The sequence below is a fragment of the Vespula vulgaris genome, chromosome 2, assembly GCF_905475345.1.
Source record: "Vespula vulgaris chromosome 2, iyVesVulg1.1, whole genome shotgun sequence".
NCBI lineage: Eukaryota > Metazoa > Arthropoda > Insecta > Hymenoptera > Vespidae > Vespula > Vespula vulgaris.
Genome location: NC_066587.1, coordinates 9,536,038 through 9,557,224, shown reverse-complemented (window position 1 = coordinate 9,557,224; position 21,187 = coordinate 9,536,038). Strand labels below are relative to the sequence as shown.

Below are 21,187 nucleotides of genomic sequence, written 5' to 3'. Positions count from 1 at the left end.
CGATCCTTACCGATCCTTTCCGATCTTCCCCGAATGCATTGTCGCTTTGGAACGGCAAAACCTTTAACTTTTTAACGGTTTTACCGTGCGTCCGCCAATGGCAATGCCGTATCAAGCGACTTTGCTGCAAGAAACTGCCAGAACATTCAAGAACGTTATCGGTGAGCTTTCATTCAGGATTTATGAAAGAAGCCCGCGCTTGTGCGGTTTCTTCGACTTTTTCATTCTTCGAATGTGAATTTCCTGATCGAGTTACGATGGAAAAAAAACGTTCGATTACGAAATTCCAAATGTGTCTTTGAATATTTATCCTTACTTTTTGAAAAAGATATACACGGCTAATACGTGTTGGAAAATAATCGTCGAATAAGCACTGAACGGTTAAACTCAATCCTCTTACCAGAAGGTTGGCACCTTTCCCACTCTGTGATCGGATCCTTTGTTTCAAATGTTTACTTCTTTTCAAGCGACATAAGGCGCCGTGACGTCGAGTCATCGGCCATATACTTGCATTCCTTAGATGACAACAAAGTATCGCACTCTTAGCCGTGTCATCATACGACCACAATATTCGAGATTCTTAGAATAACGTTTCTAACGTTTTCATTCATAACGCGTCTAGCTTAAGCGTCAGCTATGATTATCGATAACCTCTATGATTATCGAATACCCTTGAATTAAACCGTTTTTAGTTATTGTTAGTGCATTGCTTTCGATACACGTGTCATTTTTACAAAGGCACCGCGCGAACATCCACTTCGCACTCTTCAAGCTCGCGATTACCTTCGCGAAGAATATTCATCGAAAGGAAAATGCGAAAACTCTCCCTATAAAGATCTCTGAAGATCACCGATCCGACGGATGATTTTAAACAAGTTCCAGAATCTAATTAAACGCTTTCCACTCGCATATTTTCGTCAAAATGAACGGATCTTAATCACGATCTGGCCACTCGAATGTGTGAATCCATCGGAGAAAAACCAAGGCAAATACAGTTATGTATTCGTATTATACTACGTCTACCCATTTAAGATAGATAACGAGGATCAATTCAACGAGTTGGACGACTATGAAGTAGTCCATGAAGCTGGGCAGATCATTCTTTCGCGCAACTGCTCAGTTTTTCTGCAAGGGGTTCTTCTCTCTACGATCAGTTTCTACTCTTGCAGTTTCCCCAAACGTGAACGTTACTGATATATATCTACGTGTATACTGATACATATCCTTGTACACATCCGTTTTCAAAAAAAATCAAAACATTTCATCGAATAAAAATTCTATTTTTATGGAAAAAAAATTTCTCTTTGCTGCTTTGTTGCAAAAAGAAAAGGAAGGCTCGACTCGTAACTCGTTAAATATGTAGAGCATATAGCTACGTAATATATATCGATTTGCGTGCTCTTCGAGGAATCTTCTTCAATCGGAATCTTTGCGTTTCAAACAAAGAAACTCCTTTAGATGTCAAGCTACTTACTTTGTCTATTAGCAGGATACTGAACGACGCGTCCACTTTGCCAACCACTTATGATTAGACACCGACTCAACTCGGTTCGCGTTAGGTATGTAGTTTGATTTTCGAAGGTAAAGCTATATATTTATGAAAAATATATATATATATATTAGTACTTTCTATTCCATATCATAGTAGTATGCTATCCTATATGTCCGTGCGGTGTTATATCAAGTATCTATTTCTATTTAATATGCAATTTTCTTTTCATTGTTTCAGGGAGTGGCAGTAAAGATGGAAAAAGTGGTAAAGACAACGCTTTACCTTCGGGTCCTTATGCCGGTAAGTCTTTATTGAAACGCTAATATTACTTGAATCGTGTTGTTCTTCTATTCTCATCTTTTTAATGATAATTATCCAAAATAAGAAAAGAGAGAAATAATCACATACCTCTCGTTGGTTTCTAAACTTTGTTACTATCGTATCATCGGAGATCATTCACGATGGTAAGCAGCGAGAAAGGAACGGGGTAGGGGACAAATACAGCGAGAAAACGAGAGAGAAAAGAGACTCAATTTCCCCGACGGGGACACGACACGCGTCTCCACGGCTATTTTTAAACCACACGGCCAGACTTTACTTCGACTTGGCAATAAGAAGTACCCGAAATATTAACCACGACCATCCTCGAACAGAAATAGACTGGATCGTCACGAACGAAGAACTCGTTCTTCGCTGCGAGAGTACAGAGAGAGAGAGAGAGAGAGAGAAAGAGAGAGAGACACCCTTATAGACTACGTATTCGTATTGGTTGTGTACCTTTCTAAGAAATTAGAAAATGTTAACGTCCAATGTCGTTAATCGTCAAAAGTTGCACGAACAATACAACGAACAACACGTTCTTTAGTTTAATTTAAAACATCGAGTCGAGGACAATTCAGAAAGCACTCACGGATTTCGATTCAAATTTTTCGTAAATTACTAGTCGACCTTGAGAATATTTGACAATAAGTAAGGATATCTTTTTGAGCGACGGATTCTCGTTCTAAAAATTTTGAAAATAATCATAGTAACAGAATGAACGCATCGTCGTACGCGTGCACCTACGAAACATAACCGTAGCAGCATGGCTCGTTCCAAAATATCATCCTCTCCAACTTCTTCCAAGTTCGTCCTCGCTATAAGATCCATCGCTATTAATACAGCTTGTTTATTTTCGGAAAATACCCGCTTACCGATCGGTTCGCGACTTTCTTGACTGTCTAACGCGTTGTGAATGATTTCATCGCGTACTTGTGATTTAATTTCTTTCTCTTTCATCGGCAAATAAGCATAATTAGGCAAGTGACCAAAAAATATATTTTTTATCTTTCTTTTTTTTCTTATTTTTTTTTCTAAATTATTCATTTCACAGCAGTTTCTGTCTATTTTGCAGGTAGATAAGAAAAAAAAATGTATCGGCATTATCTTATCTCGAGTTGCGTCGATAAGAGACGCAACTTGATACATGAATGCGATAATTCGTACGATCACAAAAATATCTTTACCCTTGCGCGTTACTCCTACTTTCCCTTTCATATGCAAAAATGAAAACCCTTTTTCAATTTGGAAATTAGAAAAAAATATATATATACATATTCGAAAAAATCGACTAGACACGATACTTATTTCAATATCGAAAATAATTTTGTCGAGATTTGAATGCAACAAAGATTTGTGCTAACTAGTTCGTAGAATAGCAATTACTACGTTCCTAATGAGACGAGATATATATCTATCGGATGCTTTCAAAATTATTACGCGTACGAGATTAATAATAGTCGACATACTTTGATTTTATGCCAACGAGCATACGAAAAAACTCATTACCAGTTTTCGGTAACACTGAATCACGTTACGTGTTTTCTTAAATGGTATCGTCTACTCAAGGCTTGAGCTTAGAGTAGGTATAACATTACATTTGTCTTACGTAAGTTGGAGTACGTATTAAATCTCTTGGGTACTATCTTTTTGAACTTCCTATATAACGAAGTGATTTTGGAAAAGAGGAATGCTGCAACCTAAGACCTAGAAAAACAAGCAAATTTATGAAAAACAGAGAAAGATAAAGATAAATGCGCGCGCGCACGTGTGTGTTATGTATGATATATGTATAATGTGTATGTATGTGATGTATGTATGTATGTATGTATGGTGTGCGCGCGCGTGTGTGTCTGTGTGTGTATGTATATATATAGAATATGTATATATGTATATATAATATGTATATATGTATATGTATTATATATATATATATAGAGAGAGAGAAAGAGAGGAGCAAAACGGGATGCTGCGCGAGAGATCGGACACACCCAAGAGTCTGCGTCTCCTCCAGTACGTGTGCTATAGGTGCCACTATCGGTATTGATCCGTACGCACTGGCCTTCCTCTTTCTCCCGTCCTCCGTTCATTGGCCTCTCTCTGTCTCTCTAGTCCGCCGCAGTTATGTCTCCTGACGTATCTCTTTACGCCGAACAGAGCCGATGCGTCGAATATGTCTTTCGTCCTTGATGCACGCGACGTCGAGAACAATACTACGAGAGGATCCCATTAGGAATGCCCGGACATAAGCGGAATCTTTTTTTTTTAATTTACATAAGGTCACAGAAAGAAAAGAGAGCCGAGTATTTTGTTTATTTTAAAATAAAATATTCTTTTCTCATTCGATAAATAAATATATCGCTAGAAATATCCTAGTTTGGTACTCGTGATAACGGTATCATCATCCTATGTAAAAAAAACGATGTTTAACGAATTCATGTCGGAAGGACTACGTCGTGGCTCTTAATTCGAAAGCAACCGGAAAGACCGGCAATTATCATGCAAGAGACGACCGATCGTCAAGACTTTGCTGCTTAACATATAGCACGCGCGAAAACGTGGTTGAAATACCTACGTAAAAACAGAACCGTTGCAGAGTTGGTAACGTATATCTAGCGTGTCGTATAGTGTCATCGGCTATCGTTTCGGCCTTCGATTTAACGCAATTAATGATTGATTTTGAATGATAGCGTATGTGATGTAGACAAATAGAAACAAAATTTGTCAGAAAAGTAGCATTAAAAGCAAATTCAAAATGGTTTGAAACAAAGCTCTTTTAAAATACAATCCAATAAATAGTAATGATTAAAATCACTTCCGTCGATACGAGAGTATAATTTTTCTGTTATAGCCGCGGAGAGTGGCGAGGCGCCAAAGAAAAAGGGTTTTTTCAAAGGTTTTTGGAAAAGATCACGACATTATTCATTGGAGAACCAATAGCCCAGGTGTGGCAGGGTAATCAGTGGCCGGCAACGACAGAGACAAGGTCATCAACAGCAGCATCAGCAGCAGCATTACCAGCAACGCGTTGCCACGAGGACTTTAGCTAGCAACCCCTGCTGTTGCATCGTTCAATAACCGCGACTCTTTCCTCCGTACGTCGTTTACACAATACTCCCTCCATCTATACATAGGTATGTCCGCGTCTGGGTTGCGTCTGCTACGATCATGACCATCGATTAGAGAAGAAGATAGAGAGAGAGAGAGAGAGAGAGAGAGAGAGAGAGAGAGAGAGAGAGAGAGAGAGGGAGAGGGAGAGAGGGAGAGAATCTAAACAGGTGATCTCGTGTTTTTCACAATTTTTAATATTCCCGATCCGCGGATGCTTGTGAATATTCTTCATTTAGATCACGATATAATCTAAAATGTGCGCCCTTTCGCGAGTAAATCATTGCGGGATGTAAAAGAAGAACGGTGAAAATACGGAGGAGAGCTGGAACGGATCGCCCCTGACTGTTATTATCTATTATTATTATTATTATTAAAATTATTATTATTATTATTGGTGAGGAAAATCAGCAGTCGTGAGTCGGAGAATCACGCGAATCGTGCCTTTTTTTCTTTCTTTTATACGTCGCTTCCACGATGCGGACCAATAGTAACGGAAAAATGACTGAACCAGTCACATGAGAGGGAGGAGAAAGAGTTTAGTTCTTCAAATGAATAAAAAAATAAGATCGACTGTAGAAATGATTCTATAATTCACTCGACGGATTTGACATACTTTGTCGTAGATAAAAATCGGTTCGCGTCACCGAAAGTCGACGAGTCATGCCAAACCATAGATGCGTGCTTAGAAGTATAAAATTTAAACGATTTTTACATTAGATTAATCCCCTAATGCTTCATTTCATTTCTAATTGTTTTTACCTTCGAAAAAAAAAAGATACTTTAAACTTCCTTTTCCGTACAAATGTTCGATTAAACGAACGTATTAAATTATAAGCTATGGAGCACGCGCCGACAAGAGTTTTTCAATTTTTCTTTTATCTTTCCTTTAATATGGTTCAAAACCCGAGCGCATCGTAAGGAATAATAAACTATTTAGTATATAGAGAGAGTGTATTTGGGTATTTAATATACTTAACTTATATTAGCCGATATGTGATAGATGAAAAAAAGGAAGTATAATATGTTGCATGGAGCAAGTGTGAGATATATCGCGAATGAGTACGAATATTATTAAAGAGAGTATATCATACGGTACATTATTATTGATACGGCTGTAAGTCCATAGAGACGTTAACGCGTGTTGTAACATTTATATTACCATCGGTCATCGTCATCATCGTCATCATCATCATCGTCGTCGTCGTCATCGTCATCGTCATGGTCATCATCATCACTATTCATTGTCATCCGTATCAGTATAGAGATCTATTATTATTGTAATAATAATTATTACCATTATTATTATTTTTTTATTATCATTATTATTATTACTATTATTAATATTATTATTATTATTACTATTATTGCTATGATCATCGATCACCACCATCACCATCACCATCACCACCATCATCATCCTTACTACTATTATTATTAATGGCACAATATATGATTATAAATGCTCGAGGACGCATTACACAGCCACTTAGGCGCACACATTCACACAAACGTCATGGTAACGATAACGTTAATATTATCGGCATAACATTAGTACAGATAAATATATGAAAAATTACGAATAAATGTATATACATGTGTGTGTGTGTGTGTGTGTGGTGCTTATACACGCGCGTACGCACACGCGCATTACATATGCATATATACATAAAGGTAAATGTATATATGTATATGTAATTAACACACAAGAATAAAACCGATAAAAAGGAGGAAAAGATGGCGGCGATAGGTAACGATAAAATCAGATCATATATCTATTTAATATTATTTTTAATTTGACATTATTAATGCATTCACTTCGCACGCTGGACGAAGTCGCGAAGAGTAATGAAAAAAAAAAAAGATAAATAAATAAAGATGGGCGGCGAAATCGATCGTATGCCAAAGATCGTTTGTCAAGGGAAAACTTGCCGACTTATGGAGGATACCTGGAGTTGTGTATATATACATGTGTGTGTGTGTATGTATGTATGTATCTATATATGTACACACACGCGCGTGCGCACGATAGATATATATGCAACTGGATATATTACAACGTCTTGTATTCGAGTATTCGAAACTCCCTCCTCTTACCAAACATTTCTTACATTTCGTGTAACAAAATAAGGAAAGTCTAACAACGTCAATGCATGTCGGATTTTAAAAACGAGTATATTGCTTTTTCGTATTTTCAAAAAGAAAAGACTTGCTCGATTTTGCAGAACGCAAAAAAGAGTACAGTAAAAACGGCCTACGAGAAAGTTTCGAGGAGAAATCAAACCATTTGCGTATTATGGATCCATCCAATCGTTATCGAAGATCTTGGAAAATATGTCGAGTTACAATCGTCTCGTTCAAAGGAATACGTAAATCGGTTCGATTTTTTCTGTTCAAAATCTTCAAATAATGTACAATGACAAAAAAAAGGAGAAGATGCGATCCAGATACGAGGCGTGCGACGAACTGCACCACGAACTCTGCTTCATTGATTCCATTAAAGCGGTTAAAAGGGAGCCAGCGCTGAAAGCTAGGAACGAGAACAACTTCCCCTTCTACGATTTAACCACCATAGATTTTTAGCAGTGTTTACGTAATCGATAAAACAAGGTGCACCCACGAAGAAAACTTTTTGTCCGTAGGAAGAAAAACAATGATCGATAATTCGCCGCCGTTGTCTCTTAACTTGTGCTTTTGATTTTCTATTGTTAATAAAACACAATAAAATGCAAAATCTTCTTGGACGATTCTGTCGAAATTCCAAACTGCACTGACGACTTTTACACGAAGGAAAATTGCTAAGAAGACGATAGCTAAGGAGAAGCTAAGAAACATCGCATTGGGAAAAAGGTAATTTGCTACAATTTGTTTGTATATGTGTGTACGATGCTAACAATAAAACAGAATCAATTTCGATAATTATTTACAAACAAATACGAGGGTTTTCGCATCTTTCATACTGAATAAAACGAAATTAAATCTAACGTTGGACTTGCGATCGGTTTGCGTATGGATAGAAATAATTTTTGATGCATCCACACGTCTGAACTATACATGCAGAGTCTATTCTTTGTCGCAAATCGATCGATAGAAAAATAAAACGAATGCCTTTGTATATGAGATTCTTTAAAGACATTGAACAGAAAAGTACACTTCCGTCGATGGAAGTCGGAGGTATTTAGAGGATATCCTCGACGTTTCTCTCACCGTTTGTTTCGACCTCGTAACGAACCATAAGGTAACTTGCTTTCTGTAAATCTACCTTTACTGATCTACCCGTCGAATTGGTTTCTTTAAATCTCGTCTAAATCGAGTATGTTAAATCACATGCTGTAAAAAACTAATAAATAATTATTTATATTATAGCAAAAAGTAAAAGATGTATAAAAGAATTGTTCGTAAATGCAAAAGAAAGCAACTCTTTCCTTGACGCAATAATAAAACTTCTTACATAAAAAAAAAGTTGTTGATAAAATACGAAATTTTGTTCATTATTTTGCGTACGTGCGTACAAGTTACAGCTAATTATGAGATGTGAACGTAATCGTCGGTCGTCGCCGTTGTCTTATCGTTGTCCATTTCCACCTTTCCTTCATTCTTTCAGCATTTCCTAATGCTCCAAAGGCGAGAAAATTAGGTATTACACACATGTATGTATGAATATTATTTAATGTTAAAATATAAAACAAAAAGCGGAATCTCTTTCCATGTTTCTTCGTCTCCTACTTTTTCGTCGCACCATTTCTGAGCCACAAATCTCACTTGCGACTTTGATTCGAACAAGTTCGGAAAGAAAAAAGCATTATCTTTGAACGTATCGATTGTTGTCAAAGAAAGTTGAATAAGAAAAAAAACTAAGAAGGAAAAAATTCGGGAATAATCTTAAAAAGATTGGAGACCGATAGATACAAAGCTCTTCTCTTTTCTTCTACCCTTCGTCTTAATCACGTACATACGCATTGGGATACGTTTTTGTTGCCTTTTATTACAATTATTATTTCAATGTTTTATTTCTTCTTTTGTTATCAATAAAAATCGTTACATAGTAGTTTGGGCCGCTGCTTGGCGTCAGACGAATCGGACAAGCAACCAATTATAGTAATAATAGTAGCAGTAGTAGTAGTAATAGTAGTAGTAATAATTCAGTAGCAGTATCTTGTGTACGGATGCGTTTGTTTGCGTGAATGTGCGTATACGAATATCTACGTGTACGTATCCCATCTTCGTTCGCGTGTCTGCACTTCGAGGACGCATATCAAAAGTTTTGGATGAAGAAAAAAGGTAAACGTCGGGAATGTATCAACGTCTCTTTTCGTCTCCATCTCTCTTTATATCTCTCCTGCATTCGTAACACGTCGGCCTCGAATACCTCTATCACCGGATCTTCCTACGGACGAAGAAAGTCGTGAAAAGGAGAAACGAATGGAACAACCTCGTCGTACTCGACGGAACGACTCGATTGCCTTTAAAAGTTCAATAATATACTTATCCTGAGTTTGATAAAATGGATCGCCAAATGGGTGACAAGAATAAATTCTTTGCCATAGAGAAAATATGAAACTTCCCGTGAAACGAACAATGTGGAAATTTCAATTATTATACTACCGCAAATACGCATTTTGTTTATATTACAACGTTTGATCGTTCTTCCTTCCATCTTCATAATTTTTTTACAAGTCGTATTATTTCTCACCCCTAAAATAAATTTTGATGGAGAACACGGCGAATTCAGATCTTCTGCCATGTTGGAAAGGGAATGAAAATGAGACTTGTATCTCGAACGTAAATACTTTTTCCAACCGTTTACCCTTCTTTCGCATTTATCGATACACGCGTGATGTTTATACGTTGCGTCGCCCGTAGTCAGTACGTGCGTCACGCATTCTGTGTATGTATATATGTGTGTAATTTGTGTCAGTGTCGATGTGTGTCAGTGCCTATGTCAGCTTATGACTCTCGCCCCATATAATATCACCTTCTTTCTCTTTGTATTTCTTTCTTTTTTCACACGAACATTGTTAAAAATCCCCTCTATATTATGACACATCCTTCGTCGTTTTATTTCTCTTACACGTAGCAATAATAAAGACAGTAAATAGCTAAAAGGACCATATCGATTCTTGGGGGACGCGGCCAAGATTGCAACCAATTCGTGCCGTTTCACCCGCTGCCGCATGCATGCTCGCCCGCATTATCATCGTGTTATTATCACCATCATTATTCTCCTTATCACAATCGTTATGACCAGCAAAAAAAACAAACATCATCGCCCACCTCGAACTACCATACGCTCTCGATCCTCGGTTTTCATATATCGTCATCATTGTCATTCATTAGGTCTCCTTTACAATTTCCTTCCCCGCAAAGATACACACACATACGTTTGTTCATTTCGCTTCTGAAATTTTTCGTCTCACTCTCACTCTCTCTCTCTCTCCCACCTTCACGCTCATTCTCTCTCCCTGGCTCTCTCTGTCTGTCCGTCTTTCTAGTTTTATTCTCAAAATTTTCCTATTGTACTATATTCGTTCTCCCCTCTCTTTCTCTCTCTCTCATTCGTTCGCACACTCGCACATCAGCTTTCTTTCTCATTCTCCCAACCATTCGGATCCTACGAAAGAAAAGGACTGTAAACCTAACACAATAGTTTATTATTATTTATTATCATTATTTCTTATACTTAAATTCATGCGCGTGTTCGTCCCTCCATCAGCGAAGCGCCGCGCACAAAAGCGATTAGAAAGGATAAGATTTGTCTTCCTTCCGTTCTCGTTTATGTCTGCCATCATTCGTCTCAGAGTACTGTATGTCCGTTTGTCTATTGTCCGTTCGTCGATACGTTGGTTCGTTCACTCGATCGTTTCGTCTTTCGCGCGTGTACAAACAAACTTATACCATATCGAAACCCGGTTTGAAATCTCCAGCTAATCCTTTTTTGTCATTTTTTTCTCTCTACTGCTGCCATTTCTCGATCAAAATATTCGGAGAGTCTCTCATTTTCGCCCTAATCGTAAAAACATCCTCGCTCGATTTCTTCGATCAGGAACGATAAGTTAACGTTATTTCTTTGAATTCGCTGTCTATTGATTAGACAACTGTATCAAAGAAAACGAGTAAAAATGCGTTACTATTTATTAATGCAAAAATGAGAAAATGAAAAATGCAGAGAGAAAAATGGACAGAGGAAGAAAAAAGGATCGTAGTGTATGACCTATCATATTTAATATAGATAATAAAAACAATCGTACGCGCGTGGCTCGTGACGAACGCAAATTCAATTCTCTTCGTTTTACAGAAACGCGTCGGTTCTTTTTTTATTCCGAAAAAGCACGAGATTCTCCATACGAACGACAGATAAAAAGGCCTCCAAAATGTTCCTGAAAAATTTTTTATTCTTTTAGAGACACAAATAAGAATGAAATCTTGAAAATGACCGAGTATTACGAATGCGTCTCGTGCCTTCCACGCATACACGCATACACGCACGCACATACACAATTTAATTTATCACACCACCACCATCACAATCACGACCACCATCACCATCGTTGTCATTATCATCATCATCATCATCATCATCGTTATAGCGTTCTTTTCGATCACGAGCCTGACGACATGTAACAATATTTCAGAGGGCTGTAGCACGATTATAATCGATGTCCCTTTTTCGTACAAACGAAAGTTATACGCACTTTTCCCGAAGCCCGTATCTGTAGAGCATTTTCAAATAGCGCGCGCGCATACAAAATGTATACACATGTCGATCTATATCATCATTTTATATAATCTTTATTTTCTTAACGTATATATGCGCGTGTCTGTCTGTACATTCAAAGTGTATCTCCTTTCGTACGAATGTAAATGTGCGTGTGTGGAATATGACTATCGTATTATAATCGTACGTGCATGTCAATGTATCTACAAAATTGTTTTTACTCTCCGTAAACAACACGCTCTATCGAGTATTGGCACGTGTTTTTTTTTTTTTTCTGTTTTTCGATGAGCATTCGTAGACCAATTTGTGTACATATATGTATGCAGCGTCCGTGATAATGTATCGTACGTGTGTGTACGCGTTACGAGTCTGTGTCTATCTAACTATCTATCTATCTGTTCGTCGGTTCATTCGTTCGTTTGTCGGTCCGTTCGTCCGTCCATCTGTACGCGGGTCCGCGACTGTCCTTATATGCAACTGTATCTCAATGATGCATGCGAGTACGCATAGGCGTCTGTGGGGAAGTAAGTCGTATAGTAGAGGCGTAGATCGGTTATATGGACGCGCGCGCGCGCCTTCCTTTCTCGGTGTCAAGTTAAGTCGAAGTGGAGAGAACGATGACTGCAGTATGGTAGTAGTTGCTGCTGTTACTTCTTCGTCGTGTATCGCGCGGCAGGCTTGCGGCAGTTGCGGCGCGGCTCGTGCGGCATGGCGCATTCCATTCGCTGTTCATTTAAAATAATCAATTGTATTGTTTGTTATTAATATTAGATACTTTGTGTTGGGTCCCAGAGGTTACTGAAACAAAAAAATCAACAAATACGTTCACCGTCAGCGATTACAACTACGATGATGATCGGCAAAAGGCTTACACCGATCAGAGCTGGAAAAAATACATATACGACTCGTACAAAAATAATGAAAGTAACATAGTTAAATGCTCGTTGCGACGGTGGGATAATACTGAACGTTGATAATTTTTATTATAAAGACAACAGTTGGTACTTTATTAAAATTCATTTTTTATTCCAAATAAAAAATGAGATGTTATAATTGTAATTATTTCTACGTTACAATCGATAAAGGAAGTCAGTGACGTAAATACCGAATCGCGAAATCCACCATATTACGAAAAAAGTTAGAAGGCTGGAACTTTTGGCTAATATTTATAATGGAATCTCTCGATTCGTTACAATCGGTTATGATATCGAATTTGTTCTATTTATATAAAACGAGTCATCATTGTGTTTCTTATTAACGTTCTCTCAAACTATGGATATAGTAAAGCGATGAGAAACGAGGATAGCGACGAGGTGAGCAGCGCAGTAAAATCTGACCGATGTATTCCAATGCGAGTGTTTATTAGTGAAGCGGCGAGGAAGGCAACGTATAATAGTAGCGATGCAGCTAGAATCAAAAATGTTTGATTCTGTTAAGCGGAAACAAACGCGGTCGAGGGCATTCGGCTGGCCTCGGCAATTGTTTGACGGATACTTTTCAATATGTTCTACAACAACACGTATCAGACCCAAATATAAGAGTCGTCGCTTTTTATGCTTACTATCAGTCATTACCTCGTTCAAGTGATGTACTAACGTACTCGATATGCAGTAACAGACACGGTAGAAAAATCACCATTTAATGGTCAACTACAAACGAAAAAACATTTTTAATTCATTTGTATATCGAATTTATCAAAAGCTTAATATATAAAGTAAAATGAGCTGTTAAACCATAGGCTTTTTTTTATAAAATAGTAAGTAATTTTCTTATTTAAATTTACTTTACGGTAATAATTAAGCATGCTTCAATACTAATAGGATTCTGAACAAAATTGCTATATTGAAATATAATTTTTGAACATACCAACTCTAAAGTCCGTTTGAACAGATGACATTTTAAAGTATTGCTTAATTTAGGATACTGTCTTAATCTTAAGTACGAGCAATTGCCTATTTCTATTCATAGGATAGACTGACCACCTTCCGAGTCTGTTTCTTAAATGGTCCGAAGCAAGTACATAATATTTAATTACAACATTTTCTGCAAGCACGACTTTTCGAAGCTTTGATATTTTGAAAAAATAACCCGCTATAATATTCCGTTGCACATTACTCTCCGTTTGAGTATAAACATGCACAACACCGCTCTATTAACCTCCCAATTTTTCTTCTTCCTCGTCGCTTTACTATAATCTCGTACCTAGGAATAGAACGCGACTTAAGTGGGATTCGAGTAATTAAAATATACATATGTACGTACATGCATATATATGTTTCGAGTCGTCGATTTTTTCATAGCACTGTTATCTCTTCCACGAAAGAAATCATGCACATTAAAAGAGAACTGCGATAAAGTGGAAAAAGGAAACAAAAGGCGATGTGGGAATCTCAGCTCGCTTCGAAGAACAAAATATTTATCATTCCTCCGAAGAGTGCGAAGGTTGCGCACACACACATATATCGTATCTCCATAAAAGCGGATGCACGAGTATATTCGTGATTAGTCATCGCGGCGAGCTAATATCGAGCTAAAAGCAGTCAAGGAAAATTAAGCGCGTGACTCACTCCTACTACTGCTTACGCTTACTGCTTATGCACCGTGTCCGTCGAAAACGAAAACCAACACCCGATTTGAAGGAATCACTCGTATTTTGAAAACAGTAATCGAATCGGCAAAAAAATGCTTTCGAACGAAATAAAACACGAATCAAAGAGTTTCGCGGAAATGACGGTATCTCATGACGAATCGATGAAATTTATGACTGATTACATCAAAATATGCTTCATATGATGGCATCTGTGAAAAAAAATGGCGCCTATATAAACAGAGATACGCATTTACATAAATCGCAAGGTATATATTGTAATACATAATATAATCGCGACGAGAAAAAGGAATAGCTATAAAATTTTGATGTGCATCGACTGCTGATCGAAAGACACTTCATCGTTCCTATGTCCATTATATTTTTATTCTTGTCTCTATATCAAACAGTAACGATGCGACAGCAGTGTTCGCGATGAAAAACAAAGTCTCGATAGAGAGAAACAATGGCGGAGTCAGCAACTGCGCGTTCGATGCGAACAAGAGAGTGAGCAAGAGAGAGGTAGAGGGAAAAAAGAAGGGAGAGGCATTGGCCGCGGTATTCGTCGAGTGACAAGACGATAACGATAAGAGCGTAACTGACGCGAAGAGGTATCGCAAGTGGGAAATGAACGGTGAAATACTACGGAAAGCAAAAGCGAAGAAAAACGCCGTTTAATTCTCGATGCATAGGAATCGTTTACGAACGCGTTATGGCGTTTATCAAATTACGCTTCGTTGTTTCTTATATAAAGCATTAGAATCGAGAAAATCGCCCACTATTCTTGTCTTTTTGAATGTTAAATTCACTTGTAAATCGATGGAACGATTCGATGCGAATCGTAAGATCATACGGATTTATACGGTACATATTTAGCGCGAATCCTCTCGTGAACTTGAATGACCTTGCAATAGAGGCCATCGAACTCCCTTTCATGTGTAAGTTAATAAGCGTCTAATAATGCCCCACCGCATAGGTGGGCAAGTTCTCCGCCGCGGGCCGCACGGCCCCACCATTAATCAATCCGTTCCCGCACTACTTAACTAACCATCGCTCCATGCTTGAAAACAAAAGTCGGGCAGCTCACGAGGCACAGCGGTGTCAAATAGTGGGGATCGTTTTCTCTCATCTCGCCGGAGCATACGAGCAGGGGCGCCAGTGCCCACCTATGTCTTACGATAAGTCTCTGTTCTTGTTTTACGTCACAAGTTCGTTCCGATGCAACTCCATTAAACTCCGCTAGGCAGGACGTTCCGCGCGCATTTATTCGATTCTAACGCTTTTCCTATTGTAAATATCATTATGCACCTATAGGAACGTGTATATGGGACACCGAATTAATAATGCGATACAGTCAAAATATGTAGTTAACGACGATAAAAAATCTAATCGCAATGAAAATAAAAGTCAGCTTTTTATATCGGTTGGGCCCGTTACGCACCGTCGGCAACTTGATCGGACGAAAGACGGTCGGATAGAAACCAGACGACCAAACTCGACGATTAAATTCAACGACCAAACAAGTTATTCGTGCTTTCCTTACTTCGTGGTCGCCGTGACCAAGTATGTACGTCCTCATATTTTCACCTAAATCCAGCAATCGCGGGCAACTGGTTGACAGTGCGCAACAGTCCTTCGTTTCCAATTCGTTTCCACCACGCAACGAGACACGAACTCGTTTGACTCGCAAAAGCGTAAAAGGACTTCTTTACTGACCTAATAGCCGCAGGACACGAGGTAGTCGCCGAGTTTTTCAACGACAGACGCGGCTTGCTGTGGCTGTATTGGATCCTCGTAGAGGGAGACGACTACGGCTTGCGTCGTCTTCATGCAGTGGACGCCAACCTTTCCGAGTTTTGCCCTTATCACACGATCCGTACCCGACAAGTATATGTACCTGTTGCCAGCTAAGGTAACCCCCGACGACGTTAGGATATCTTGTTCCGCGAAGCCCTGTACCAACTTCGCAAGCTCCTCTTTGCTCACCTGAAAGACATTAAATCAAATTTTCCATGAACATGCTAGAACAAAAATCAAGTTAGAGACGATTGTTCAACAAAAAAAATCTTTTTGCAACTATCTCGCATACATATATAATCTTTGAACGAGAAAAGAAATTTTAGAGAAATTAACAAGTACAAAATTGCGTACACTATATCTCTTACACCCACGCTGTGATCAGATTCAATTATTACCCACTGAAAATCACGCACACATATCTAATATATTTATCGTCCTATTGATTATTACATCACAAATCATGATTATAACATACTGGTCGTACAAAATATATGTACTTTGAGTAGATTCGTCTATTTGAAAATTCGGTTGTTTTCATAAGTTTTACACGAAATCACAAGGAAATTATAAATACTCGAATTTTCAATATTTAGATATTTATTTAGACACCTACATAAAAATATGTAGATGAGAAATATAAAAACGCCAATAAATATCATTATATGGAAGCAAGGTGGTTCTAATTACGGTCCTGAAAACTATGATTCATACAGTCTTGCCGTCGATTTTATTTGCTCCGTACTCTGCGCGCCAGCAATTCACAAAACGTTGCGGGAAAACTATTTTCACAAATACATAAGATCAATAGAAAAAATATGTAATAGCTTTTTTATAAATAGCAATCGTATTGAGCGATCTAATTCTGTGTAATATTTATGGAAGGATGTTTAAAAGTAAGATTAAAATATAAAATTACACTTTCTTACTGACTTTGTTATCAGAACAAATAAGTTTTTAGAATTTACAATACACTATCTTGCACGCGCAAGTATATTGGGTTAGTACATAATTATTAGCACATAAATTAAATTAAATATCAGTAAGTATCCTCTTAAATGTTATATCAGTATTTCGTTATTTTGTCTGAACTATTTAATTGCCTATTTAGACATCATTAAAGCTACTAATTTTGCCATGTGATTATAATTTTATGCTCAATAAACCTTTACGAAGATAAAAGTGATTTATTCAAATTTTTGATGATAATTATGTACCAACTCGATATGTGTAGCGAATCAACCCAATAATTACTATTTTAGTTACTATATAAGTTTTGTTGAATTACAGCAAGTGCAAAATAATCAATGGTCTCGCTGAGGTACCCACAAAGTAACAATTTTAAATACAGCACTGAGAGGTTGCTGCCCGACCAGCATCGCCATTTTGGCATTTGTAACCTGAAAGTGTGATCGTAAAACCGCTGTTGCAGCTGGCGACCTTTATTTCAAAGTTTCACCAACTGAAACCTTCCATCGTACTATGAAATATCGTCTTGAAAGTGTTATACAAGTTCAAAAAACGAAACAACGATACCCTCAACTTTTCTGTTTCTAATGAAATAAATTTTCTTGTTATGTTATAAATCTCAAGGACATACAAAAACTACATGCATATCTATCTCGTATAAATACTTCATTTTAATTATGTCGATTTTAAACGTCCTAATAAAAATTTTGAACAATTATTATCCTCAAAATATGCATATAACATGAATTTAGGACATTCTTTGGAATGCTTTACATAACCTAACTGCACGATTGAAAAAAATGTTTATTTTTCTTTCGACCAAATATATCTTCTCCGTCAGATTTTCTGTTATTTCTGCTGCAAAAGATTTAATTTAATCTATCGGCTAAATTACCTTTGTACCAATTACACATAAAATAATCTTAATTTAGCAGTATTGCGCATTTTACATTTTACACGAATCTTGCATTAACATCAAATCGTAACAAACCAAGCCCAAACCTAACTCACACTTATAACAAATGTTGATAAACTGAACCTAAAAATAAAATATGTGCATATGCAAAGTGAATCATCTAACATTTATATCCGAAAAATCTTTTTTGTTTTTAAGACCACCGCCTAATCTCAAAAAAATTATACGAAAATAATTGTATATTCGTCTGTGCTTTAATGTTTATAAAATAGTTTATAAAGTTAAGCATCTTAGATTGAAATTTAATCTTAAAATTCGACAGTTCTTTAATCTCGGCAATTAATGCTTTTAAGACTGGGAACAATGACAAACGTTAATAAAGCATTTAACGAAGCTTTCATCGAACATGTCGCGTTGGGATGTATAGTGATGGTAATAGTAGTAGTGGATCGGTTACGAATAGAGAGAATAGAACCGGTTTCTCTGATATCGCTGACACTCGCCACGATATCGTCCTAGCGTCTATGATAGCTCGATAGCTTACTATTCCACAAACCTGTTGTTTCAACTGCTCAAGTATTAAACCGTCGCTCATCGTTGTCATAATATCACAGACCTATCGCACTATGAACAAGAACATGTATGCTATCAACGTTGTCTAACTATTACAAATACCTCAGAATCCCCCGCTGCAACAAAAATTCTGAAAAATAATATTCTGCAGTTACAATAAAATATTAAAAAAATAAAAGAACGATATAATATACGACAAATGTTTAATGGAACAATAATATTAAAAGCTAAACCAAAGCACGTGATAAAAAATTATAAAATAACAAGAAAACGATTCGCAAGAAATGTATATGGACAGATTATATATATATATATAACATTATCGCATAACAATTTCCACATTGAATTATTTATTATAATCAAAATTAAACAAAAATCTATATATCTAGGAGTTATACTAACATGGGAAAAAAATTAAAACGAATAATATACCAAAGTAAAACTGATCGTATAGAAATATTAAGAAAAACTTGCGTAAAAATATTTTAGCAAAAAATAAATGAATTTTCTTGTGATATTAATCACGAGAACGCCCAGTATATATTCCTCTCTCAATATTCGTACGTTCCTGGATCTCTTTCATTTACCTCGATATTCATTTACCGACAGGATATACGAAAGCTTTTGAAACAGAGCGTGGAGGGCGCTCCGATCATTTTGAGATTTTTCTCGAGTGGACCGTCATCGAATAATCGAGAGAACGAATACTTTCTTTCCACGAATGAAAGAATCAAAACCATTCGTTACCTGTGTGCTTATATGTGTCTTATTTAATAACATTTTACGGTTGATATCAAGAAAAATTCATGAACAAACAAAAGTTTGTAAAGAGTTATTTCTGGTAAAAGTTCTTTTCGAACTGAAGCTCGATCAATGATTCTAAAAATACTTAAACTAATTTTAAAATTACCTAAAACTAACAAAAAGAATTCAGACTATTCTGCTCTGGGTCAAAATTATCGTTGATAAATCTTCCATGCATTTATCCTTGTGTTCTTGTTCGATGAATATTCCGATATAAATAGTCCTCGTATTAAAAGAAAAACAATATCAATTAAACGTCGCACTTCGAACATTTTTATAATCAAGTGCGTATGAAATTCTTTTTAAAAAATAATAGCTTGAAAAAAACTGTGACGATAAATGGAAAGAGGAATGACGATATGCGCATAAGAGAAGTAGCCATATTTTAAACATCGGCAAAACCGTTGATGGTCTAACGTTCAAAAGTTTTCTGTTCCTAGTGGCGGTCCGCCACACCCTCTTTCGCTGACGAATCGGATGAAAGAAGAAATATTTCTATATGGCCTACCAACACCAGCAACTGATCATGGTTTGCAATTTTTTCGAAAGAGATATTATCACTTTTGAAAAACCCAAGTTGGTCTACGACTCGAAGCGAAACCATCAACATTAAAACGATCAAATATCTTCTATTCACGCCGTAACGCCTCTTGGCGTTCTTCGGCTCGTTCTCATCATCCTTCTCTTTCGTCGAGTGTTTCGACCGTGCGTCGTCTCGAAAAACATGTCCGCCGGTCGCGCGGCTGCCACGAGAGCCCGGCCGGCGAGCAAGGAGAGTGTGCGCGCGCGCGCACGCCCGTGTATAAACGAGCTATCTAGGAACAATGCGCTGCGATACGGACTCGAATCAATCTTGTCCGAAAAAATATGTCGCCTCGAAGATAATAGCGTATTCTGAGGAACGGAAAGGAAAAAGAGAAAAATCGACGAATTATACTTTTCACGCCAAGCGTAAAAATACAACGTAAAGATCCTTGCGTTTTATACGTTTTTTTGAAGAGAAGAATGTGTGCTTGGAAAAAAGAGAACTTTATTCTCCCTTTCGATCACTCGAGATGCATAATTTTCGTTTCTCTTTCTCTCTCACTCTCTTTCCTTTGTCGTTAAGCCGTCCATACGAAGAAACACGTAGATTCAGCATTTCGCAGATCTCTCTCCCCTACCTACCTATCTATCTACCTACCTACCTCTCTCACACTCTCACTCTCTTTCTCTTTCTCTCTCTCTCCCTCTCCCTCTCTCTCTCTCTCTCTCTCTCTCTCTCTCTCTCTCTTTATGTCTCTGCTACTCACTTCGAAGCCTTCGGACTTTGCCCACAGGTTGCCATCATGTCCAGCGATAGCAGCTTTGGTAACGCACCTCGATGCGAGCAGCTGCTTATCAACGTAATCCTGCCAGCTCATTTTTGAACACAGAAGGAAAAAGAGACAAGCAAACCGTTCGCACTATCGACACAAGAGACACGATCCGTCAACCGACCGACTCGTCTCGCGACTACCGATATCTGCTCAACGCCGCTCGCACTTACCCCCGTCTTCCCTCTCACTTACCCTTCTCTCCAGCGACGTACACCACCCCCTCCTCCTTCACTTCTCTTTACCAGTACCGTTGACCGATGACGACGAATCGACGATCAGGTTGACCAACTTTCAATTCATTTCGAAAGACCCCTATGGAACGATCATCCGATAGGAGAACTGTCTGGGACGAAATCGTATAATTATCTCACAAATACGAATATATTACCATTTTTTGGTTCAATTCCCTAGTTGAACAAAATTATATATAGAATATAAGGTTTTTAATAATCTAAATATAAAACTCATGCACGTATATATACAACTGTGCAAATATATTGAAAAATATTGTTAATATTTTGTTAGATAATACCTAGTAAACAAATTCAAA

General features: G+C 37.4%; 2 protein-coding genes across 8 annotated transcripts in view; one reads left to right on the top strand and one right to left on the bottom strand.

Moving 5' to 3' along the window:
* The window catches only part of LOC127072729 (uncharacterized), a 99,735-nt gene extending 92,083 nt beyond the window's left edge, over nt 1-7,652 (top strand). For all 7 annotated transcript variants that reach the window (XM_051013374.1, XM_051013373.1, XM_051013378.1 and 4 more), the window contains 2 exons: nt 1,730-1,792; nt 4,662-7,652. In XM_051013374.1, coding sequence (XP_050869331.1) covers nt 1,730-1,792; nt 4,662-4,750 — 152 coding nt within the window. In that variant the 3' untranslated portion in view covers nt 4,751-7,652. The remainder of the gene's footprint in view (nt 1-1,729; nt 1,793-4,661) is intronic.
* A 2,300-nt stretch (nt 7,653-9,952) lies between these two features.
* Nucleotides 9,953-20,803, bottom strand: LOC127072754 (profilin). Its single transcript, XM_051013424.1, has 3 exons — nt 20,572-20,803; nt 15,937-16,206; nt 9,953-12,431 (listed from the first exon to the last, which is right to left on the bottom strand). Exons 1-2 carry the CDS (start codon nt 20,680-20,682, stop codon nt 15,937-15,939), a joined length of 381 nt encoding a protein of 126 aa, XP_050869381.1. The 5' UTR covers nt 20,683-20,803; the 3' UTR covers nt 9,953-12,431.
* Between the last annotated feature and the right edge of the window lie 384 nt (nt 20,804-21,187).

Coding starts and splice junctions, on each gene's coding strand:
- LOC127072754 (XM_051013424.1), bottom strand. CDS start 20,682: ATGAGCTGGCAGGATTACGTTGATAAGCAGCTGCTCGCATCGAGGTGC. Junction 16,207..20,571: donor CAAAGTCCGAAGGCTTCGAA/GTGAGTAGCAGA, acceptor AATGTCTTTCAG/GTGAGCAAAGAGGAGCTTGC.